This window comes from Salmo trutta, chromosome 5, assembly GCF_901001165.1.
Source record: "Salmo trutta chromosome 5, fSalTru1.1, whole genome shotgun sequence".
Taxonomy (NCBI): Eukaryota; Metazoa; Chordata; class Actinopteri; order Salmoniformes; family Salmonidae; genus Salmo; species Salmo trutta.
In genome coordinates this window covers 16,414,403-16,438,939 of record NC_042961.1, presented here as the reverse complement: position 1 = coordinate 16,438,939, position 24,537 = coordinate 16,414,403, and the positions used below count along the sequence as shown (strand labels likewise).

General features: G+C 40.8%; 2 protein-coding genes and 1 long non-coding RNA gene across 3 annotated transcripts; 2 read left to right on the top strand and 1 right to left on the bottom strand.

Annotated features, from left to right (window-relative positions):
- Positions 1-257: 257 nt before the first annotated feature.
- On the bottom strand, positions 258-8,520 carry LOC115193750 (uncharacterized). Its single transcript, XR_003878228.1, has 2 exons — positions 8,423-8,520; positions 258-809 (listed from the first exon to the last, which is right to left on the bottom strand). It is a non-coding gene; the product is annotated as an uncharacterized LOC115193750 (long non-coding RNA).
- Positions 6,014-7,102, top strand: LOC115193749 (interferon-induced protein with tetratricopeptide repeats 3-like). The gene is made up of 2 exons (XM_029752707.1): positions 6,014-6,086; positions 6,230-7,102. The coding sequence occupies exons 1-2, from the start codon at positions 6,061-6,063 to the stop codon at positions 6,660-6,662; spliced, it is 459 nt and encodes a 152-aa protein (XP_029608567.1). The 5' UTR covers positions 6,014-6,060; the 3' UTR covers positions 6,663-7,102.
- A 13,845-nt stretch (positions 8,521-22,365) lies between the features above and the next one.
- LOC115193748 (interferon-induced protein with tetratricopeptide repeats 1-like) lies at positions 22,366-24,537 on the top strand. Its single transcript, XM_029752706.1, has 2 exons — positions 22,366-22,475; positions 22,621-24,537. Exons 1-2 carry the CDS (start codon positions 22,450-22,452, stop codon positions 23,936-23,938), a joined length of 1,344 nt encoding a protein of 447 aa, XP_029608566.1. The 5' UTR covers positions 22,366-22,449; the 3' UTR covers positions 23,939-24,537.

Here is a 24,537-nt window from a genome sequence, read left to right as displayed (position 1 = left end):
ACTTGTGTTGTGTCGTGACATTGATTTAGCTATGCATGGACATACAAGATAGGACTTGACAATGTGGCAGGCAAGACAGTAGCATAACCAATTCCACAAAGAGATATTATTCCATGGCAGTGCTCCACCCTCTATTCACAGACCTGTCCAAGTACAGTATAGGTTTATGTCAGGACTGGTTTTGAAAAGGTAATGCAGATGACTATCACACTATTTCACTTACAGATTTCAGGACAAGAATATAAAAACACCGGAACTCTTGTTGTGCAGTCTTTATTACATGAAAATATTTATATGCTTTTGTAAATGTAAAAAAATTAAAAATATGCCAGGTGTTGACAAAGCATGATAGAAATGAACTTCAACAGACATGATTCACATAGTTCCATCAGTATTTCTGATCTACCACTTATGAAACTACACTACAATCATTCTAAATAATCGTTGTTATGGGTTCATTGAACATCTGGTAATCAAACCATGTTCCGTATACAATGAAATGTAAACAAAGGAAAGGAGTACAGAAATGAACCTTCAGAAAAGTGTCCTATGAGATACACAGCTGCACAACTAAGTTGACATCTACAGCTGATGACATAATTACCATCGCAGGAATATAAAATACATTTAAAATGGGAAAACTGGACGGTCAAGGGTGAACTGCCACCGTGCCATGTATCTACAGGCCATGGTAAAAATGGTGTTTCCCTCCGACATAGCTCCCTTGTAGGTCTCACTGGGGAACATGGTGGCTTTCACTGTTGGATCCTCAAACATGCATTCTGTCCACTTCTTGAGCTCAGTGGTACCTTTCAGACAGATTGGAATAAGAGATTACATTTATTTGAGTTTTGAAAATGAGACTAATGAGTTCTTGTCACTAGCAGTGCACTTTGGTTGAGCCAAACTATATAAATCACACAAGCAATAGGACCATCTCATAAAACCTGTGAGAGATGCAATAAGAATGTGAATGATTATGTGAACTGATATTCATACACTAGGGCCAGTATTCACAAAGTGTTTCAGAGTAGGAGTATGATCACACGATCATATGATCAGGGGGGACCAGGGCCCATATCCACAAAGCATCCCAGAGTAGAAAATTGGTCGCAAGTTCTGAGAATAGAGACATTTTACTCCTACTCTTATGAGTAAAAATAGATTTTTAGGAAACCTCATGAGCTGTCCAAACCAGTTATGGGTTAATAGCAGGTGTCTTGATAATAGAAAAATGCATTGAGTCAGTGGTTTCTGCACCACATGCAATTGCTTTGGAGTTGTTAAAATGTTTTGATATTTCCATCCATAAATCATCTACAAGTACATGCAACAGTATTTGCGCTTTTGACTATTTCGATAATTTAATTACCTGCATCATGTTGTTTCAAGTTATCCCTTTGGAGCGCAACATCACATTGTAAAACAAATATGCCTACAATTGGGCAATTGAAGGCATCTAGGGCTTATGTTAACTTTGTGTTCGATGGAAATAATAGACAGTTTCATACGTATGCAATGTTGTATGCAACATTATTGGCAAGTGACTTAATCTTGATGCCTGTCAGCCAAAACGATATAGAGTTGTAAGACGGGAGTGACGAGTGTGTTGATAGAACGGTAATATTGTCAAAATTCCGCTTTAACAACCATCAGAATTGCTTTAAAAAAAAGTTATTCATGCCAACATAATCAATAATTAAGAATATGCAAAGTGATCATGTCAGGCAAAAATTATATTAAACGTTTATACTAATGCTGATGGTTGTTAAAAGCGGTATTTTGACAATATCACCGTTATATCAACACTCCTCATTCTCGTTCTACAACTTTAAATTGTTTTGACACACAGGAATCAAGATCAAGTCACTTGCCGATAATGTTGCATATAACATTGCACAAGCAGCCGCACCATGCACAATGCCAAGCGTCGGTTGGTGTGTTGTAAAGCTCGCTGCCATTGAACGGACGAATCTGGATTTGGCAGATTCCAGGAGAACTCTACTTGCCTGAACGCATAGTGACACATTTTTTATTTGGTGGAGGAGGAATAATGGTCTGGAGGAGCACAGAAATGAACCTTCAGAAAAGTTTCCTATGAGATACACAGCTGCACAACTAAGTTGACATCGACATCTGATACCCTAATTACATAGAGGATATGTCAAAATAATTTTAGAATGGGAAAACTGGACGGTCAAGGGTGAATTGCCATCGTGCCATGTATCTACAGGCAATAGTCAAAATTGGATTTCCATTCGACGTAGCCTTTGTTAATAAAGGCCTTGTACAGTAGGTCTCATTGGGGAACATGGTGGCTTTCACTGTTGGATTCTCAAACATGCATTCCGTCCACTTCTTGAGCTCAGTGGGAATAAGAGATTACGTTTATTTTATTTTTTGAAATGAGACTAATGAGCCCTTGTCGCTCGCAGTGCACTTTGGTTGAGCCAAACTATATAAATCACACAAGCAATAGGACCATCTCATAAAACCTGTGAGAGACGCAATAAGAATATGGAGGATTTTGTAGACTGCTATTCATACACTAGGGCCAGTATTCACAAAGCGTTTCAGAGTAGGAGTATGATCACACTATCATATGATCAGGGTGGACCAGAGCCCTTATCCAAAAAAGTGTCCCAGAGTAGAACATTTGTCGCATGTGCTGAGAATATACATTTTACTCCTACTCTTATGGGTAAAAATAAAAATTATGAATGAAACCTCTTTATTCATAAGAGTCCCACTTAGGATACAGATATTTAGGATATCTAATGAGCTCAGTGTTGCCAACAAATTTTCAGGGTATGTTGCTAGAGGCAGGTTGATTTGTTGCTAAAAGTTGCTAAATGACATTGTGATGTCATTGCGTGATAACGTAAAACTGCGTCATTACGTAGAATAAACAATAACGTTACTCAAATTGACTGGCCATCTCGGCAAAAAATATGATTTCACATTTGTTCAGGTACAGACTCCCACTCTTTTCTGTACTTCTGGCTGTACAATTTTGATTGAGACATGTTGATTGATGTTGTAAGTTCTGTTCAAGATCAAACATTCGTGACCAACTATATTCATTGGGTTTGGCTCGTCGAACCCGTACCACTGCTGCTGCAGTCAGCCAACAATGATTTGCAATTTGCTGAAATTGCTGCTGGCCTGCTGCTGCCTGTGCACGAGCTGAGAGCCTGCTGCTGACGTCACTCACAATGCACTTTTGCAGCCAGGCACCTTGTGTTGTGACTGAGTGTGTGACAGAGAAAATCGTTTTTTGTGTCATTTAGAGGGAAAATGTGTGCAGTTTAGCGTTTGAGTCACTTTTCAAAAGTTGCTAAAAGTTCCAAATACATTTTTTAAAGTAGCTAAATTTGTTGCTAGGTGCTGTTTGAAAAGAAAGTTGCCAGGGTAGTCTGAAAAGTTGCTAAATCTAGCAACAAAATTGCTAAATTGGCATCACTGAATGAGCTGCCCTAACGAGTTGAGTTAATAGCAGGTGTCATGATAATAGAAGTATGCAGTGAGTCAATGGTTCCTGCGCCACATGCAACTGCTTTGGAGTTGTTAACATAATGTTTTGGTATATGATCAATCCATAAATAATCTAGACGTACATGCAAAAGTGTCTCTTGCGCTTTTGACAATGATGTCGCATGAGGCTTATTTCACATGATATGCCTAAATACTTTTAAAACCAACTAGGCCAATAAATACATTTCTTTCGATTATTGAATTACCTACATCATGTTATTTCAAGTTATTCGTTTGGAGTGCAACATCACATTGTAAAAATAAAAAAAAATCCCTAAAATTGAGCATGGCTAAAGTTGGGAAATTGAAGGCCTCTAGGACTTATGTTAACTTTGATTGTGTTTGATGGAAATAATCAACATTTGTCTCAAATGAATGCAATGTTGTATGCAACCCAGACAGCACACATACATCTCACCGACGTCGGCCTGACAGCGGTATATAATTAGTAGATCGGGGTCCATTTAGAAGGTTGGCGGAAGGGCAGCTGTGAGTGTGGGAGGTCGAAATGCATGCACGCTGCACGGTCACATGGCCGCTCAGCATCACAGAGTCGGCCATAGATCGTGTAGACATCGAAATGGGGCCGAGTGTAACAATGCTGCCTTCTCTCGATGCATAATCATTCCTCACCCGCTGGGGCCACAATTTCACATCTTTTATGCATAGCCTACCCATGGACAGTCAAACATTTTCGGGTCATGGTTGGCAATACTTTTACCAGAAAAGATGTATGAAGCCTATAAGCTTAAATAACTTAATAAAAACGCATTTTCTGACAACAGGACTTGTCCCATACATTATTTCACCACTTGGCTCAAATGTTACCATTTTTTGTAAATATATTCATCACACATTCACTGCAAAAATCAATTTGCCTGTAATAAAACCTTAATTCCATCTTTATCGAACTAACTGGACACCCTCTGCATAAGATATATTTTTGTTACATGGTGATGTTTCGGTTTCTCTGTGCCTTGTTTCTCTCTTTATGCCGGAGTTCTTTTAAGAACTTGATTGTATAGCAGTAGCCTAATAAAATTTGACATTAATGTGAACCTTCTCTTTTCATTTTACTTACAAACAAAATAACTTCTAGTCTAGTATAGTCCCACTTAGCTCAGTTGGTACAGCATGGTGCTTGCAATACCCAGGTTGAGGGTTCAATTCCCATGGGGGACCAGTATGAAAAATATGTGCACCCACCACTGTAAGTTGCTCTGTATAATAGTCTCTGCTAAATGACAAAAATTAAAAGCCTGTTGTGTTTTATTATTGCCAGTATAATTTTGCTAATAATCTTTTCTATATTTTACATTCAAATTTGATGTTTACACTCATTTGGTAATGAGTAATTCAAGTCATGTAGTGAAACATTATTTGCTGTTGGGTCCAACCTCAAATAAAGGTATTTTTTACATTGTCTGTAGAGAGTTAGACAGCATGCAGCTTCGACGTGCATTGTCCAAATAGCGCCTGAAGGCGAATGCCTAATGCCGACGTCTTGGCGACATCTTGCCAATGTGCAAACGCTCTCCATACTACATCGGCCAGGCCGATGTCAGTGAGATATATGTGTGCTGTCTGGGAACATTATCGCCAAGTGACCAATTATGATGGTTGTTAAAAGCGGAATTTTGACAATATTACCTTTATGAAAACACTCGTCACTCTCGTTTTACAACTAAATCGTTTTGGCACACAGGCATCAAGATCAAGTCACTTTCCCCGGTCAATTGTAAGTGCTGTTATTGTAAAGTAGAAACGTCTAGGAGCAACAACGACTCAGCCGCGAAGTGGTAGGCAACACAAGCTCACAGAACGGGGATGCCGAGTGCTGAAGCGCCTAGCGCGTAAAAGTTGTCTGTCGTCGGTTGCAACACTCACTACCGAGTTCCAAACTGCCTCTGGAAGCAATGTCATCATAATAACTGTTCCTAGGGAGCTTCCTGATATGGGCCTCCAAGGCCGAGCACCCACACACAAGCCTAAGTTCACCATGCGCAATGCCAAACGTCGGCTGGAGTGGTGTAAATCATGCCACCATTAGACTCTGGAGCAGTGGAAATACGTTCTCTGGAGTGATGAATCACACTTCACCATCTGCAGTCCGACGGACTAATCTAGGTTTTGCTAGAACAACGATACCTGCCCAAATGCATAATGCCAACTGTAAAGTTTGGTGGAGGAGGAATAATGGTCTGGAGCTGTTTTTCATTGCTCAAGCCAGGCCCCTTAATTCAAGTGAAGGGAAATCTTAACGAAACAGCATACAATGACATTCTAGATGATTCTGTGCTTCCAACTTTGTGGCAAAAGGCCCTTTCGTGTTTCAACATGAGTCTTGTGGAGTACACACCCATTTGCTTTAGTCTCTATTTGTTTGAAACGAAACTATGACAATAACCGCATAACCCGCCCATTGGAAGGTAACAATTTGGTCCATACAGTATAAAATCAGGATAGTCCAGTGAGGTATCTAATCAGACACTCATTTGCTCTGTCTTGAAACTCAGAGACCACAAGATGGCTTTCTCTTGCCCAACTCCGAAGTAAGTGATCTCTCTCTCTCTCTCCCTCTCTCTCACTCACACACAACAACGAGTAATTGGTTCATCATCCAGGTCTGAAATATCTCCCTTAAGTATTGTTAGTTCTAAACTATTTTGATTGAACGGTTTTCTTTTTCAACCAGAATGGCTCAGAACTCATTGAAAATTAGGCTGCAGGGTTTAGAATGCCACTTCACCTGGAAGCTGGATTACAACAGATCTAAACTTCACAGCCTCAGAGAAACCATGATAGACATCAGCAGCAGCGAGGGGGTTCAATGTTCCTGGACGGGTTATCTGTACAACTTCCTGGCTTACCTACACCACGCTTTGGGCTCCACAGAGGACGCTCTTCATTGCCTGAAGAAGGCTGAAGAGGCCATTCGCCTAAACAGCCCAGACAACGTTGAGCTAAGTCTGGTAGTCCACTATGGGAACTTGGCCTGGGTGCACTATCACCAAGGGGAGCTGACAGAGAGCCAGACCTATGTGGAGAAGGTGGGGAGACTACTGCAGGACAAACCGCTTGACTTGCCCAGGTGTAGTGTGGGGAGAAAGGGCCTGGACTTTGAATAAGTTTGATGTAAGCAAGAGGAAGGAAGCGGTATATTGCTTCCGGATGGCCTTGAAAGGGGACCCTGAGAACAAGTTGCTGCGCTGCGGTTACGCCATGGCGTTTAATAAATCTGTTGAAAAGAAAGACATTACCCCGAAGCTGCGATCTGAGATGTTGGAGCACCTACAGATTGCTAGAGAATTGGATCCAGAAGATGTGTACATCACAGTGATGTACCTGCAGAGGCTTGCAGAGAACGGCCAGGTTGAGGAAGCACGTAAACTCGCAAAGGAAGTGATAGAGAAGCCTTTGGACAGCTTTGGTGGATTTGGAATCTTGCTATATTTTTACGAGATTACATCTCTAATGATTCAAGCATTGACCTGGCAAGAAGGACCCTGGAGAGGCACCCCAATTCACGCCAGCTGAAAAGGCATCTTGGGAAGTGTTACAAATGGAAGATTTTCTCTCCGGAAGAGAAAAGGAACCCAATGAGGCATATTCTGATTGAAAATGCAGTCAACCTTTATGAAGAGGTGGTCACACTCTACCCAAAATCCCTTGCAGCTAAACTGGAACTGTCTGCTATGTACAAAGAATCTGGCAGAGTTGATAGAGCGGATAAGATATTCGAGGACCTGCTTCTTGATAGGGAAGGAATGGAACCACAGAATTTACAAAAAATCTACAACTGGTATGCCCAACATCTGTTTTATGCAAACAAGATGCTTCCAGGTCAATTGATTTCCACAAGAAGGCAGTGGAAATTATGCTACCTACTGACCAACGTGATAGCAGTATTCATGTTCTGTTGTCCATTGTTCATAATGGAGGTGACAGAGCTAAGGAAATTGTGGACTTTCTGGATGGCCTTAATGGAGAAGGTGCTGTTGGCCATTCTAAACCTTTTTTCCAATAAAGGCTTGAATTAGGTAGAACTGCCTGCCGAGTCAGTCAAATTTGCATCAACCTTTTTAATATTAATTAATGTAGAAAATATATTCACTCTACCAATACACCACTAGGAAAATCTAGGGCAATCTAGGACACATTTTGATTTAGAAGAAACTGAATACCTTAGTATTAAAAAGGTCTGCACTCAATTGCATGACCATCATACTAACACTTGAAAGTAAATGCAATGCTTATAATAGTCTTATAAATATGTAGGCCAACCATGACAAACATCTGTCTGGAATCCACATTTTGAATTGAGTCTGTAAAAATGTACTTTGGACTAATGTACTGTAGACAAACTAATATGTTATTTATTAAATGTTTCATATTAGAGTAGAGAGGCCCTGTATAGCCTCACAGACTGACTATCCAGATAGGATCTTATTGATTTCATTTTCTTCACACTGGGCACAATAGATTATGTTGCTGGAAAAGGTATGTAATGTGTAATATTGTACTGTCAAATATCTTGTAAGTTCTTGTGAAAATAAAAGGGTATTATGTTAATTAAGAGATCATTAATTAAAGAAATACAGTAACAGCAAACAATTCCAAGTTATTTTATAATACACCACTATCCCAGTAGGTTACTACAATTTCGTAATGCATAGCTGTGGATATCTAGTTGAAATGTACAACAAAATACATTGACTATGATCAGCTATGGTCTGCGTTTGATTAAGGCTCTGAAGGTCATGCATACGTTACAAGGTCATGGTACACAGTCAGAGACAGAACACCACAATACAGCACAGAATGTTTCCATGGAAAGCAAATGGTGAATGAAGTGTGACTAGGGTCAGTTGGCATCATAATACATCACCTTCTCAGAAGTAGCTCCAGAAATCACAGTATCGTTTGGGCAGCAGGTAGCCTAGTGGTTAGAGTGTTGGGCCAGTAACCGAAAGGTTGCTAGATTGAATCCCCAAGCTGACAAGGTAAAATATTTCTTCTGCTCCTGAACAAGGCATTAACCCACTCTTCCTAGGCTATCATTGTAAATAATACTTTTTTCTCAACTGACTTAACATTGCTCCTTCAGTTTTAGTCAGACAACTACTTCTCTCGAAGGGTTGACAAAAAAATTGATTTATGTGCATAAGGCGCCACCTGGTGTTTTAATGAAGACAATCCATAACTCCCCATCATCTCATGCATCACAACCAGTTTAACATCCATAAATTCACCCTGTGTCTCTAGTTGTCCATTGATTGACTGACATGCTGAAGTCAGGTCAAGGAAACTCCTGGCCTTAAACATAACATTCTCATTCCATCTCTCTTCTCCTGTCTCTGGTGGTGTACCTATTCATAGTAGGTGAATCCATATGTGAACACAGGGCTCGTTTATTTACATTCTGTCCCTTACTCTTCGATGGTATATACTGTTCTCTATTTGGTTATCTCTCCCCTAATCTTATATGGCAGGCTAACAGAAACGCCTGAAATTAGATCCCCTACATCCTGGATCTGACGTGAAGAAAAAAACTTTCGGGGGGGTGTTCTCTTCTGCACTGTTCAACCAATCCAGTAACTGTAGAGTAGTTAAAATGGAGTGTCGCCACAGATAGAACAATGAGACAGATATTTCACTGGATGTATAAATGTGAAGCATCCGGAAGCATCCGCCATCAAGCCTATTTGCTGGCAATGGGAGAAGATGGTAACGAGATGGATTTTGGTCAACATTCTGCAAATCTTCTCATCAATGAAACATTTGATCTCAATACAGTTTTCTGTTCCAAAACTAAAATATGTTATGAACAGAACGGACTAAGTTTTGTAGACTTCCCCTTGTCCATAGGTTTTTTTTACAATCGCGCTGTTAAGGAGTGCAAAGGCGATTTGAGGTTCTTACACTCACTCACACACACACACACACACACACACACACACACACACACTCTCTTCTATGCAGATCTATAGTAGAATGCGCCATAGGCTCTGCCCACCTCCTTCTTGTTCTGCCCACTGACACTTTTTCCTATTGGAAACGACAGGCTTTTTTTTCTTTTGTCTATCGTTGGTTGTCTCGTTGTTAACTTCCAAAAGCGGGATTTGCGTCACAGGCTCTCTTTCCATTTCTTCTGAAACCAGAACATCTGGTTAGGGGACACGGCAGAGGCACAGATTATCGATTATATTGACCAGAAACTCCAGAAATAATAGATAATTACGTATTTTTGAGGCACACTAACTCCAATAGTGTTTTTGTAGTTTGTTTTGGATAAACGCCAAAAATAAGGTCAGCGGTAAACACAGGTTTAGGAGATCTTAAACGTTATTGGGTCATCTTTGTCAGGCTAATGTAACTTTTGTGATTTTTTTAAAAGCACATAAAGGCTTCATCATTCATAAAGGTCATGTTAACTGACTTATATTATCTCACAGAACAAAACGTATAAACTCTCCTAAAACGTATGTTAATTATCCACATAGGAATGCCTGAACCAAAGATTATGGTCATACTGACAAAATACTGTTTTCTCCGCCCTAACAATGGGAGTTGTTGTCCACAAAGCGGCACTTTCTTTGGATTGGTGGATATATCTCATTATGTAATCCTCTTTTGAATGTTCGATGAGGGTTGTTGACGTCAACCGCACGTATTCAATAGAGAGATGCTATGCTACTAGCCTCAGACCATGCATCTCAAGACAACTCCGATTAAGTTTTTTTTTTTTTTCAAAGTTGCTGGTATGTCACGTACCCTCGTAACAGCATTAGCATTACGAAACTTATTTTCAATCAAATAAACCTCACGTAGCAAATAAGTCATGCATTTTTTTAGTTACCAAATTCGACACTCCTACAGTGATTCCATACAAAACGTCCCTTCCTTGGTTGGGGGAAACAACAAAAAAACGTAACATGCTGGAGGGAGACAGAGTTTCCGCCGAGTTGGGTCTACCTCTCTAACTGAACGAACCAGATGAAATTTATTTCAGGTTTAAGGACTACAACAAAGATATGTATAACTATCCCAAGATAGATCTTCTGTGCCGTTCACAGGGAGCAAATGAAGCATAGTGGGCAGAAACAATAAATGAGCTGGGCAAAGTCAAGCAGCGAGATAATTGCGCGTTGTAGCACTATTTGCATATTGCCGTTAGGTAACGCCTCCTCTGTGAAGTACGCGTGTGCACAAACTCAATTCAACACTGCACTCCTTCTAAAACACACGCATTTTTTTTAACTTTAGCAAAGTGTCAACTCTATAAAAATTTAGTGCACGGTGTTCGTAACATATCTATAGTTTTGGGATATTATAAAAATGTATTGAGATCATATGTTGTAATCGATGAGCCATTGCAGGCCCATTTTGAAACTTTAGAGGAGAGTGGAAAACTCCATTATTCTTTTGATAACGCATTGACCGATGCATGGGCAACGTACACAAAGGGCCGCGCTGTGCATGCTGAGCTATTTTGGACCAGAGCGCTCTCCTTCAAAGGGTGAATGGGAGTCATTGGGCCGCCAGCTCAAATCAAATTTATTGGTCACATACACTATTAGCAGATGTTATTGCGGGTGTAGTGAAATGCTTGTGTTCCTAGCTCCAACATGGCGGTAATATCTAACAATTCACAACAATAAACAGAAATCTAAAAAGTAAAATTAATGGAATTAAGAAATAAATAAATATTAGGAAGAGCATTGGCATTGACTAAAATACAGTACAGTAGAATACAGTATATACATATGAAATGAGTAAAGCAATATGTAAACATTATTAATTAAGGTGCAAGGTTGAGTAACCAGGCAGTAGCCAGCTAGTGGTGCCTATTTAAGAGTACTGATGACCTTGAGATAGAAGCTGTTTTTCAGTCTCTCGGACCCAGCTTTGATGCACCTGTGCTGACCTCGCCTTATGGATGATAGCGGGGGTGAACAGGCCCGTGGCTTGGGTGGTTGATGTCCTTGATGATCTTTTGGCCTTCCTGTGAAATCGGATGCTGTAGGTGACCTGAAGGGCAGACAGTGTTCCCCCGGTGATGGGTTGGGCAGACCGCATCACACCTGGAGAGCAGTGCAGTTGCAGGCAGTGCAGTAGTCATACCAGGCGGTGATACAGCCCAACAGGAATGCTCTCAATTGTGCATCTGTAAAAAGTTTGTGAGGGTCTTAGGGACCAAGCCAAAATTTCTTCCAGCCATCCTGCGGTTGAAGAGGAGCACTGTTGCGCCTTCTTCACCTCACTGTCTCTGACCATTTCAGATCGTCAGTGATGTGAAAGCCGAGGAACTTGAAGATTTCCACCTCCACTGCGGTCCCTTCAATGTGGATAGGGGGCGAGCTCCACTGCTTTTTTCTGAAATTATTTCCTCCTGGCACCACTCTGCCTGGGGCCTCATCTTCTCCCTGTAGGCTGTCTTTTTTAATTTATTTTTAATTTAACCCGTCCAGATAAGAACATATTTTTATTTACAATGACGGCCTACACTGGCCAAACCCCGAACGAACGCTGGGACAATTGTGTGCCGTCCTGTCTCGTCATTGTTGGTAATCAGGCCTACTATGGTTGTGTCTTCTGCAAACTTGATGAATGAGTTGGAGGTGTGTGTTGGCCACGCAGTCATGGGTGAACAGGGAGTACAGGAGGGGGATGAGTACGCACCCTTTTGGGACCCCTGTGTTGAGGAAGAGTGAAGTGGAGGTGTTGTTTCCTACTTCACCACCTGGGGGCGGCCCGTCAGGAAGTACAGGACCCATTTGCACAGGGCGGGGTTCAGACCCAGGGCCCCGAGCTTGATGAGGTACAATGGTGTTGAAGGTTAAGCTATAGTCAACGAACAGCATTCTTACATAGAAGGATTTGACAAGATTGCGGAAAATGAGGTTTTGTTGAAACTGTTAGTGAGTTGGGTGAAGATAATAGCACAGAGAGTTATAATGAGTGGGTTACAGTGGCAAAAAAAAATGGAAACAAGAGAAGTACAGTTGTGGTGGAAACTAGAAACCCCAGACTCATTTTTAGGTCGGAGTGAGGATATTGGACCCAATGCTACCTGGGAAATCTGTTTAAACGTCTCTAGGAAAATTCTGGAATGTGTTGAAGGAAAGTGTTAAGTCAGTGAGAATCACAAGAAGTGGTCCTTAATTTAGATGTTTCATGTAGGCGGAGCAGAAGAAGCATGTTTATACTCAAAAAGATAATCGGTGGAAATGCTTCCTGTATGGATTTTTCAAGCAGGGTGCCTATCAAGAGGGTTATTTCTGGGGTTTTCGCAAGAAGTAAAGGCAGATGATATAACTGAAGACATACTGTAGATGGAGTGGTTGTTGCATTTCGACTGACCCGTATGGTGGATGGAGAAAATACATTTACTTCATCCATACTAGTGTTTCTTTAATGCAGAGTCTTTCCCTTCCCATATAAAGTCAAGATTCATGAGATACCCTGTAAGAGCTTTGTGCACAAACCCTTCAGTGCCATTATGGCAGAAGATTTGGTCATGTGTCAAATGTGTGCAGACGGGAAGAGTATCATATGCCAGATTAAATTAAATTCTGCAATTGTGGTGGCAACATGCGTCCGAATTCCTGGAGTGCCCTGTTAGGGTGAAGGAGACCGAGGTGGAAAGAGTAAGGGAATGTCCAGTGTCTCCTATCTGGAAGTGGTGAGAAGAGTGGAAGGAGCGAATGGCGGGGAAGAAACAATGGTAGTAGAGCCACCAACTAGTTTCTCATTAACGAGGGATCATGAAATGTTAAAAAGGTGGACTTTGTAATATACTGCTCAAAAAAATAAAGGGAACACTTAACACATCCTAGATCTGAATGAAAGAAATAATCTTATTAATACTTTTTTCTTACATGTTGAATGTGCACCCCTGTGCTTCATGGTTGGGATGGGTGTTCTTCGGCTTGCAAGCATCTCCCTTTATACTCCAAACATAATGATGGTCATTATGGGCCAAACAGTTCTATTTTGGTTGTCATCAACCAGAGGACATTGCTCCAAAAAGTACTATCTTTGTCCCCATGTGCAGTTGCAAACCGTAGTCTGGCTTTTTTATGGCGGTTTGGAGCAGTGGCTTTTTCCTTGCTGAGCGGTAAGAAAATTGAAGTGAGTCTAGGGCCAACTTTCTCCACCGATAGTACACATTCCTTCGTCTCATGTTCTCCTGCACACTTCTCAAATCTAAGAATCTCCCTCTTACACACTGCTGCCACATGACCATAAGCTTGGCACCTAAAACACTGTAGTATTTTCGTAACAAATTCTCTCACAGGATAACTGACTGACATATCCTGTGGCTCGGTTGGTAGAGCATGGTGTGTGCAACGCCAGGGTTGTGGGTTCGATTCCCATGGGGGGCCAGTACAACAAAAAAAACTTGCATGAAATGAAATGTATGCATTCACTACTGTAAGTTGCTCTGGATAAGAGTGTCTGCTAAATGAATAAAATGTACAAAATAATGTACCTTGTTGGACAAAGACTCAGCAGGACAGACAATGTCTTCAACCGTTTCACCACTTCCTCCCCGATCTGCATCACACCAAATGCTGGGTGTCACAGACACCAGGAATCTTCCATTTCAGTCTGATCCTCCTCAACACTTAAATGCTACCCCTGTTATCACTCCTTTCAATGGCGCCCTGCTCTGGAGAGCGAAGCAAGTCCCAGTCCTTGGCACTTGGTCTGGAGCACCTGCTCCACTGGACGGCAAGAAATACAATAAATCATCACAGGTCACAAGATAGATTCTCTCCAGAAATCTCATTCTCACTGGGCCAGAAATCTTACTTGTCGTCATTGGGATGAGGCATGAACTCGGTGGTTCTCACCGCGGTACGTCATCCTCACTCATCGTCAGGTTCCATCTCTGAACATACTGAGCACATGCCCCTCGTTTTGCACTTGACGCCAACCTTCCTCACCACACTGCTACCCTCTACACTCATCTCTTTCTCAGCATTCATCACTGCCCCTGCACCGCAGTTAAATTCATCCTCACTCTCGTCGCGTTTAATTTCCGTCTGTAGCTCTTCCAAAAGTTTTGTGAATTCCTCCATATCATATTCCCTCAAGACATGTTAAACTTTACTTCTATTCTTGTCCACCACCTTCTCCGTCAGATCTTTCAGAAGGCTTGTGCATTTCCCCACTCCATATTTACGCATTTCCATTTTCCATCTTGGCAGCCATGTCTCTCTCACCTCTATCGCTTAGATTCTGCCAGTCCACTCTGTCTTCCATCTGTTTTCCACAACAAGTGCTGTGACATGAATATGGCCGTGTGGGAACCCTAAACATATAAAGTTGATCAATTTAAAACCTGTTTAGTTTTTGGAAAATGATTCTTGCCGATATGAAAGATAAGAAGGTCCACATGCTTCCAAAACCGTACCACAAGGTGATGGGGGTTAATGTTCAGACAGAGTGTAGCAGCTCTTAACAACAATGAATTCTGAATTATATTTTTCCTGGCTCTATAACTTTCATACCTTATCATAGTCTTGTCCATGAGGGAAATTTCAAAAAAACAGACAAAACCAACCTAAAAGCCATGACAACTTTATGGAGGTATATTTTGTATCATATGCTTTGGCTACTATTGCAGTTTGCCGAGAAATGCCAAATATATTGAACAAAATATAAAACGCAACATGTAAAGCGTTGGTCTCATGTTTCATGAGCTGGAATAAATACCCCAGAAATGTTCCATACGCACAAAACGCGTAGTTCTCTCAAATTGTGTGCACACATTTGTTTATATCCTGTTATTGATCGTCTCTGTTTGCCAGATGATCCATCCACCTGACAGATGTGCATATCAAAAGCTATTAAACAGCATGATCATGACACAGGTGCACCTTGTGCTGGGGACAATAAAAGGCCACTCTAAAATGTGCAGTTGTGTCAAACAACACAATGCCACAGATGATTCAAGTTTTGAAGGAGGGTGCAATTGGCATGCTGACTGCAAGAATGTCAACCAGAGCTGTTGCCAGAGAATTGAATGTTAATTTCTCTACTTTAAGCCTCCTCCAACATTGTTTATAGAATTTGGCAGTACATCCAAACAGCCTCGAAACCACAGACCACGTGTAACCATGCCAGCCCAGGACCTCCACATCAAGCTTCTTCACCTACGGGATCGTCTGAGATCAGCCACCCAGACAGCTGATGAAACTGAGGAGTATTTCTGTCTGTAATAAAGCCCTATGTGGGGAAAATATATTCTGAATTGCCGGGCCTGACTCCCAAGTGGGTATATATAAACGCAACAATTTCAACGGTTTTACTAAGTTACAGTTCATATAAGGAAATCAGTCAATTGAAATACATTCCTTAGGCCCTAATCTATGGCCTTCACATGACTGGGCAGGGGCGCAGCCATTGGTGGGCCTAGGAGGGCATATGCCCACCCATTTGGGAGCCAGGCCCACCCATGCCGGCACCCCTGTCCAGTCATGTGAAATCCATACATTAGGGGCTAAGGAATTTATTTCACTTGTCTGATTTCCTTATATGAACTGTAAAAGTATATTTTGTTCATATAATTGAAGGAAACATTCCCCTCTGTTTAGAGTTCAGTCTTGGTCATGTATAATTAAATGTCAAATAGAAATCTGTATGGTTGAAGATAGAAGAGTGGAATGCACTAAGTTAAAATTTGTGTATATGTTTGTTTTAAGTTGTATTTTTTGTAGTATTGCCAGTATCTCTCATACCCATTGTAACTTGCCTATTTTACCACATAATGTAGTTTACAATGATCTTTTTATTTGCATATGAGGGTTTTCTATTCATTAATGTTGAAGGTTGCTTCCGTTTGAAGGACTGTCTATTACTTTGTGTTGTGTCGTGACATTGAGTTAGCTATGCATGGACATACAAGATAGGACGTGACAATGTGGCAGGCAAGACGTAGCATACCAATTCCAAAAGATATTATTCCATGGCAGTGCTCCACCCTCTATTCACAGACCTGTCCAAGTACAGTATAGGTTTATGTCAGGACTGGTTTTGAAAAAGGTAATGCAGATGACTAGCACACTATTTCACTTACAGATTTCAGGACAAGAATATAAAAACACCCGGAACTCTTGTTGTGCAGTCTTTATTACATGAAAATATTTATATGCTTTTGTAAATGTAAAAAAAATTAAAAATAATGCCAGGTGTTGACAAAGCAGGATAGAAATGAACTTCAACAGACATGATTCACATAGTTCCATCAGTATTTCTGAGCTACCACTTATGAAACTACACTACAATCATTCTAAATAATCGTTGTTATGGGTCATTGAACATCTGGTATCAAACCATGTTCCGTATACAATGAAATGTAAACAAGGAAGGAGTACAGAATGACCTTCAGAAAAGGTCCTATGAGATACACCAGCTGCACAACTAAGTTGACATCTACAGCTGATGACATAATTACCATCGCAGGAATATAAAATACATTTAAAATGGGAAAACTGGACGGTCAAGGGTGAACTGCCACCCGTGCCATGTATCTACAGGCCATGGTAAAAATTGGTGTTCCCTCCGACATAGCTCCCCTTGTAGGTCTCACTGGGGAACATGGTGGCTTTCACTGTTGGATCCTCAAACATGCATTCTGTCCACTTCTTGAGCTCAGTGGGTAACCTTTCAGACAGATTGTAATAAGAGATTACTTTATTTGAGTTTTGAAAATGAGACTAATGAGTTCTTGTCACTAGCAGTGCACTTTGGTTGACCAAACTATATAAATCACACAAGCAATAGGACCATCTCATAAAACCTGTGAGAGATGCAATAAGAATGTGAATGATTATGTGAACTGATATTCATACACTAGGGCCAGTATTCACAAAGTGTTTTCAGAGTAGGAGTATGATCACACGATCATATGATCATGGGGGACCAGGGCCCATATCCACAAAGCATCCCAGAGTAGAAAATTGGTCGCAAGTCTGAGAATAGAGACATTTTACTCCTACTCTTAGGAGTAAAAATAGATTTTTAGGAAACCTCATGAGCTGTCCAAACCAGTTATGGTTAATAGCAGGTGTCTTGATAATAAAAAAATGCATTGAGTCAGTGGTTTCTGCACCACATGCAATTGCTTTGGAGTTGTTAAAATGTTTGATATTTCCATCCATAATCATCTACAAGTACATGCAACATATTGCGCTTTTGACTATTTTCGATCATTTAATTACCTGCATCATGTGGTTCAAGTTATCCCTTTGGAGCGCAACATCACATTGTAAAACAAATATGCCTACAATTGGGCAATTGAAGGCATCTAGGGCTTATGTAACTTTGTGGTTCGAGTGGAAATAATAGACAGTTTCTTACGTATGCAATGTTGATGCAACATTATTGGCAAGTGACTTAATCTTGATGCCTGTCCAGCCAAAACGATATAGAGTTGTAAGACGGGAGTGACGAGTGTGTTTGATAGAACGGTAATATTGTCAAAATTCCGCTTTAACAACCATCAGAATTGCTTTAAAAAAAAGTTATTCATGCCACATAATCAATAATTAAGAATATGCAAAGTGATCATGTCAGGCAAAAAATTATATTAAACGTTTATACTAATGCTGATGGTTGTTAAAAGCGGTATTTGACAATATCACCGTTATATCAACACATCCTCATTCTCGTTCTACAACTTTAAATTGTTTTGACACACAGGAATCAGATCAAGTCACTTGCCGATAATGTTGCATATAACATTGCACAAGCAGCCGCACCATGCACAATGCCAAGCGTCGTTGGGTGTGTTGTAAAGCTCGCTGCCATTGAACGGACGAATCTGGATTTGGCAGATTCCAGGAGAACTCTACTTGCCTGAACGCATAGTGACACATTTTTTATTTGGTGGAGGAGGAATAATGGTCTGGAGGAGCACAGAAATGAACCTTCAGAAAAGTTTCCTATGAGATACACAGCTGCACAACTAAGTTGACATCGACATCTGATACCCTAATTACATAGAGGATATGTCAAAATAATTTAGAATGGGAAAACTGGACGGTCAAGGGTGAATTGCCATCGGGCCATGTATCTACAGGCAATAGTCAAAATTGGATTTCCATTCGACGTAGCCTTTGTTAATAAAGGCCTTGTACAGTAGGTCTCATTGGGGACATGGTGGCTTTCACTGTTGGATTCTCAAACATGCATTCCGTCCACTTCTTGAGCTCAGTGGGAATAAGAGATTACGTTTATTTTATTTTTTGAAATGAGACTAATGAGCCCTTGTCGCTCGCAGTGCACTTTGGTTGAGCCAACTATATAAATCACACAAGCAATAGGACCATCTCATAAAACCTGTGAGAGACGCAATAAGAATATGAGGATTTTGTAGACTGCTATTCATACACTAGGGCCAGTATTCACAAAGCGTTTCAGAGTAGGAGTATGATCACACTATCATATGATCAGGGTGGACCAGAGCCCTTATCCAAAAAAAGTGTCCCAGAGTAGAACATTTGTCGCATGTGCTGAGAATAGACATTTTAACTCCTACTCTTATGGGTAAAATAAAAATTATGAATGAAACCTCTTTATTCATAAGAGTCCCACTTAGGATACAGATATTTAGGATATCTAATGAGCTCAGTGTTGGCCAACTAATTTTCAGGGTATGTTGCTAGAGCAGGTTGATTTGTTGCTAAAAGTTGCTAAATGACATTGGTGATGTCATTGCGTGATAACGTAAAACTGCGTCATTACGTAGAAATACAATAACGTTACTCAAATTGACTGGCCATCTCGGCAAAAAATATGATTTCACATTTGTTCAGGTACAGACTCCCACTCTTTTCTGGTACTTCTGGCTGTTACAATTTGATTGAGACATGTTGATTGATGTTGAAAGTTCTGTTCAAGATCAAACATTCGTGACCAACTATATTCATTGGGTTTGGCTCGTCGAACCCGTACCACTTGCTGCTGCAGTCAGCCAACAATGATTTGCAATTTGCTGAAATTGCTGCTGGCCTGCTGCTGCCTGTGCACGAGCTGAGAGCCTGCTGCTGACGTCACTCACAATGCACTTTTGCAGCCAGGCACCTTGTGTTGTGACTGAGTGTGTGACAGAGAAAATCGTTTTGGTGTCATTTAGAGGTAAAATGTGTGCAGTTTAGCGTTTGAGTCACTTTTCAAAAAGTTGCTAAAAGTTCCAAATACATTTTTTAAAGTAGCTAAATTTGTTGCTAGGTGCTGTTTGAAAAGAAAGTTGCCAGGGTAGTCTGAAAAGTTGCTAAATCTAGCAACAAAATTGCTAAATTGGCATCACTGAATGAGCTGCCCTAACGAGTTGAGTTAATAGCAGGTGTCATGATAATAGAAGTATGCAGTGAGTCATGGTTCCTGCGCCACATGCAACTGCTTTGGAGTTGTTAACATAATGTTTTGGTATATGATCAATCCATAAATAATCTAGACGTACATGCAAAAGTGTCTCTTGCGCTTTTGACAATGATGTCGCATGAGGCTTATTTCACATGATATGCCTAAATACTTTAAAACCAACTAGGCCAATAAATACATTTCTTTCGATGATTGAATTACCTACATCATGTTATTCAAGTTATTCGTTTGGGAGTGCAACATCACATTGTAAAAATAAAAAAAAATAATCCCTAAAATTGAGCATGGCTAAAGTTGGGAAATTGAAGGCCTCTAGGACTTATGTTAACTTTGATTGTGTTTGATGGAAATAATCAACATTTGTCTCAATGAATGCAATGTTGTATGCAACCCAGACAGCACACATACATCTCACCGACGTCGGCCTGACAGCGGTATATAATTAGTAGATCGGGGTCCATTTAGAAGGGTTGGCGGAAGGGCAGCTGTGAGTGTGGGAGGTCGAAATGCATGCACGCTGCACGGTCACATGGCCGCTCAGCATCACAGAGTCGGCCATAGATCGTGTAGACATCGAAATGGGGCCGAGTGTAACAATGCTGCCTTCTCTCGATGCATAATCATTCCTCCACCCGCTGGGGCCACATTTCACATATTTTATGCATAGCCTACCCATGGACAGTCAAACATTTTCGGGTCATGGTTGGCAATACTTTACCAGAAAAGATGTATGAAGCCTATAAGCTTAAATAACTTAATAAAAACGCATTTTCTGACAACAGGACTTGTCCCATACATTATTTTCACCACTTGGCTCAATGTTACCATTTTTTGTAAATATATTCATCACACATTCACTGCAAAAATCAATTTGCCTGTAATAAAACCTTAATTCCATCTTTATCGAACTAACTGGACACCCTCTGCATAAGATATATTTTTGTTACATGTGATGTTTCGGTTTCTCTGTGCCTTGTTTCTCTCTTTATGCCGGAGTTCTTTTAAGAACTTGATTGTATAGCAGTAGCCTAATAAATTTGACATTAATGTGAACCTTCTCTTTTCATTTTACTTACAAACAAAATAACTTCTAGTCTAGTATAGTCCCACTTAGCTCAGTTGGTACAGCATGGTGCTTGCAATACCCAGGTTGAGGGTTCAATTCCCATGGGGGACCAGTATGAAAATATGTGCACCCACCACTGTAAGTTGCTCTGTATAATAGTCCTCTGCTAAATGACAAAAATTAAAAGCCTGTTGTGTTTTATTATTGCCAGTATAATTTTGCTAATAATCTTTTCTATATTTTACATTCAAATTTGATGTTTACACTCATTTGGTAATGAGTAATTCAAGTCATGTAGTGAAACATTATTTGCTGTTGGGTCCAACCTCAAATAAAGGTATTTTTACATTGTCTGTAGAGAGTTAGACAGCATGCAGCTTCGACGTGCATTGTCCAAATAGCGCCTGAAGGCGAATGCCTAATGCCGACGTCTTGGCGACATCTTGCCAATGTGCAAACGCTCTCCATACTACATCGGCCAGGCCGATGTCAGTGAGATATATGTGTGCTGTCTGGGAACATTATCGCCAAGTGACCAATTATGATGGTTGTTTAAAAGCGGAATTTTGACAATATTACCTTTATGAAAACACTCGTCACTCTCGTTTTACAACTAAATCGTTTTGGCACACAGGCATCAAGATCAGTCACTTTCCCCGGTCAATTGTAAGTGCTGTTATTGTAAAGTAGAAACGTCTAGGAGCAACAACGACTCAGCCGCGAAGTGGTAGGCAACACAAGCTCACAGAACGGGGATGCCGAGTGCTGAAGCGCCTAGCGCGTAAAAGTTGTCTGTCGTCGGTTGCAACACTCACTACCGAGTTCCAAACTGCCTCTGGAAGCAATGTCATCATAATAACTGTTCCTAGGGAGCTTCCTGATATGGGCCTCCAAGGCCGAGCACCCACACACAAGCCTAAGTTCACCATGCGCAATGCCAAACGTCGGCTGGAGTGGTGTAAATCATGCCACCATTAGACTCTGGAGCAGTGGAAATACGTTCTCTGGAGTGATGAATCACACTTCACCATCTGGCAGTCCGACGGACTAATCTAGGTTTTGCTAGAACAACGATACCTGCCCAAATGCATAATGCCAACTGTAAAGTTTGGTGGAGGAGGAATAATGGTCTGGAGCTGTTTTTCATTGCTCAAGCCAGGCCCCTTAATTCAAGTGAAGGGAAATCTTAACGAAACAGCATACAATGACATTCTAGATGATTCTGTGCTTCCAACTTTGTGGCAAAAGGCCCTTTCGTGTTTCAACATGAGTCTTGTGGAGTACACACCCATTTGCTTTAGTCTCTATTTGTTTGAAACGAAACTATGACAATAACCGCATAACCCGCCCATTGGAAGGTAACAATTTGGTCCATACAGTATAAAATCAGGATAGTCAGTGAGGTATCTAATCAGACACTCATTTGCTCTGTCTTGAAACTCAGAGACCACAAGATGGCTTTCTCTTGCCCAACTCCGAAGTAAGTGATCTCTCTCTCTCTCTCCCTCTCTCTCACTCACACACAAACAACGAGTAATTGGTTCATCATCCAGGTCTGAAATATCTCCCTTAAGTATTGTTAGTTCTAAACTATTTTGATTGAACTGTTTTCTTTTTTCAACCAGAATGGCTCAGAACTCATTGAAAATTAGGCTGCAGGGTTTAGAATGCCACTTCACCTGGAAGCTGGATTACAACAGATCTAAACTTCACAGCCTCAGAGAAACCATGATAGACATCAGCAGCAGCGAGGGGGTTCAATGTTCCTGGACGGGTTATCTGTACAACTTCCTGGCTTACCTACACCACGCTTTGGGCTCCACAGAGGACGCTCTTCATTGCCTGAAGAAGGCTGAAGAGGCCATTCGCCTAAACAGCCCAGACAACGTTGAGCTAAGTCTGGTAGTCCACTATGGGAACTTGGCCTGGGTGCACTATCACCAAGGGGAGCTGACAGAGAGCCAGACCTATGTGGAGAAGGTGGGGAGACTACTGCAGGACAACCGCTTGACTTGCCCAGGTGTAGTGTGGGGAGAAAGGGCCTGGACTTTGAATAAGTTTGATGTAAGCAAGAGGAAGGAAGCGGTATATTGCTTCCGGATGGCCTTGAAAGGGGACCCTGAGAACAAGTTGCTGCGCTGCGGTTACGCCATGGCGTTTAATAAATCTGTTGAAAAGAAAGACATTACCCCGAAGCTGCGATCTGAGATGTTGGAGCACCTACAGATTGCTAGAGAATTGGATCCAGAAGATGTGTACATCACAGTGATGTACCTGCAGAGGCTTGCAGAGAACGGCCAGGTTGAGGAAGCACGTAAACTCGCAAAGGAAGTGATAGAGAAGCCTTTGGACAGCTTTGGTGGATTTGGAATCTTGCTATATTTTTTACGAGATTACATCTCTAATGATTCAAGCATTGACCTGGCAAGAAGGACCCTGGAGAGGCACCCCAATTCACGCCAGCTGAAAAGGCATCTTGGGAAGTGTTACAAATGGAAGATTTTCTCTCCGGAAGAGAAAAGGAACCCAATGAGGCATATTCTGATTGAAAATGCAGTCAACCTTTATGAAGAGGTGGTCACACTCTACCCAAAATCCCTTGCAGCTAAACTGGAACTGTCTGCTATGTACAAAGAATCTGGCAGAGTTGATAGAGCGGATAAGATATTCGAGGACCTGCTTCTTGATAGGGAAGGAATGGAACCACAGAATTTACAAAAAATCTACAACTGGTATGCCCAACATCTGTTTTATGCAAAACAAGATGCTTCCAGGTCAATTGATTTCCACAAGAAGGCAGTGGAAATTATGCTACCTACTGACCAACGTGATAGCAGTATTCATGTTCTGTTGTCCATTGTTCATAATGGAGGTGACAGAGCTAAGGAAATTGTGGACTTTCTGGATGGCCTTAATGGAGAAGGTGCTGTTGGCCAATTCTAAACCTTTTTTCCAATAAAGGCTTGAATTAGGTAGAACTGCCTGCCGAGTCAGTCAAATTTGCATCACCTTTTTAATATTAATTAATGTAGAAAATATATTCACTCTACCAATACACCACTAGGAAAAATCTAGGGCAATCTAGGACACATTTTGATTTAGAAGAAACTGAATACCTTAGTATTAAAAAGGTCTGCACTCAATTGCATGACCATCAATACTAACACTTGAAAGTAAATGCAATGCTTATAATAGTCTTATAAATATGTAGGCCAACATGACAAACATCTGTCTGGAATCCACATTTTGAATTGAGTCTGTAAAAATGTACTTTGGACTAATGTACTGTAGACAAACTAATATGTTATTTATTAAATGTTTCATTATAGAGTAGAGAGGCCCTGTATAGCCTCACAGACTGACTATCCAGATAGGATCTTATTGATTTCATTTTCTTCACACTGGGCACAATAGATTATGTTGCTGGAAAAGGTATGTAATGTGTAATATTGTACTGTCAAATATCTTGTAAGTTCTTGTGAAAATAAAAGGTATTATGTTAATTAAGAGATCATTAATTAAAGAAATACAGTAACAGCAAA

Bases quoted from the DNA above. Each gene is read 5' to 3' on its own strand.
- LOC115193749 (XM_029752707.1), top strand. From the start codon at position 6,061: ATGGCTTTCTCTTGCCCAACTCCGAA. The intron at 6,087-6,229 runs GTAAGTGATCTC...TTTTTCAACCAG, and splicing joins TTCTCTTGCCCAACTCCGAA to AATGGCTCAGAACTCATTGA.
- LOC115193748 (XM_029752706.1), top strand. From the start codon at position 22,450: ATGGCTTTCTCTTGCCCAACTCCGAA. The intron at 22,476-22,620 runs GTAAGTGATCTC...TTTTTCAACCAG, and splicing joins TTCTCTTGCCCAACTCCGAA to AATGGCTCAGAACTCATTGA.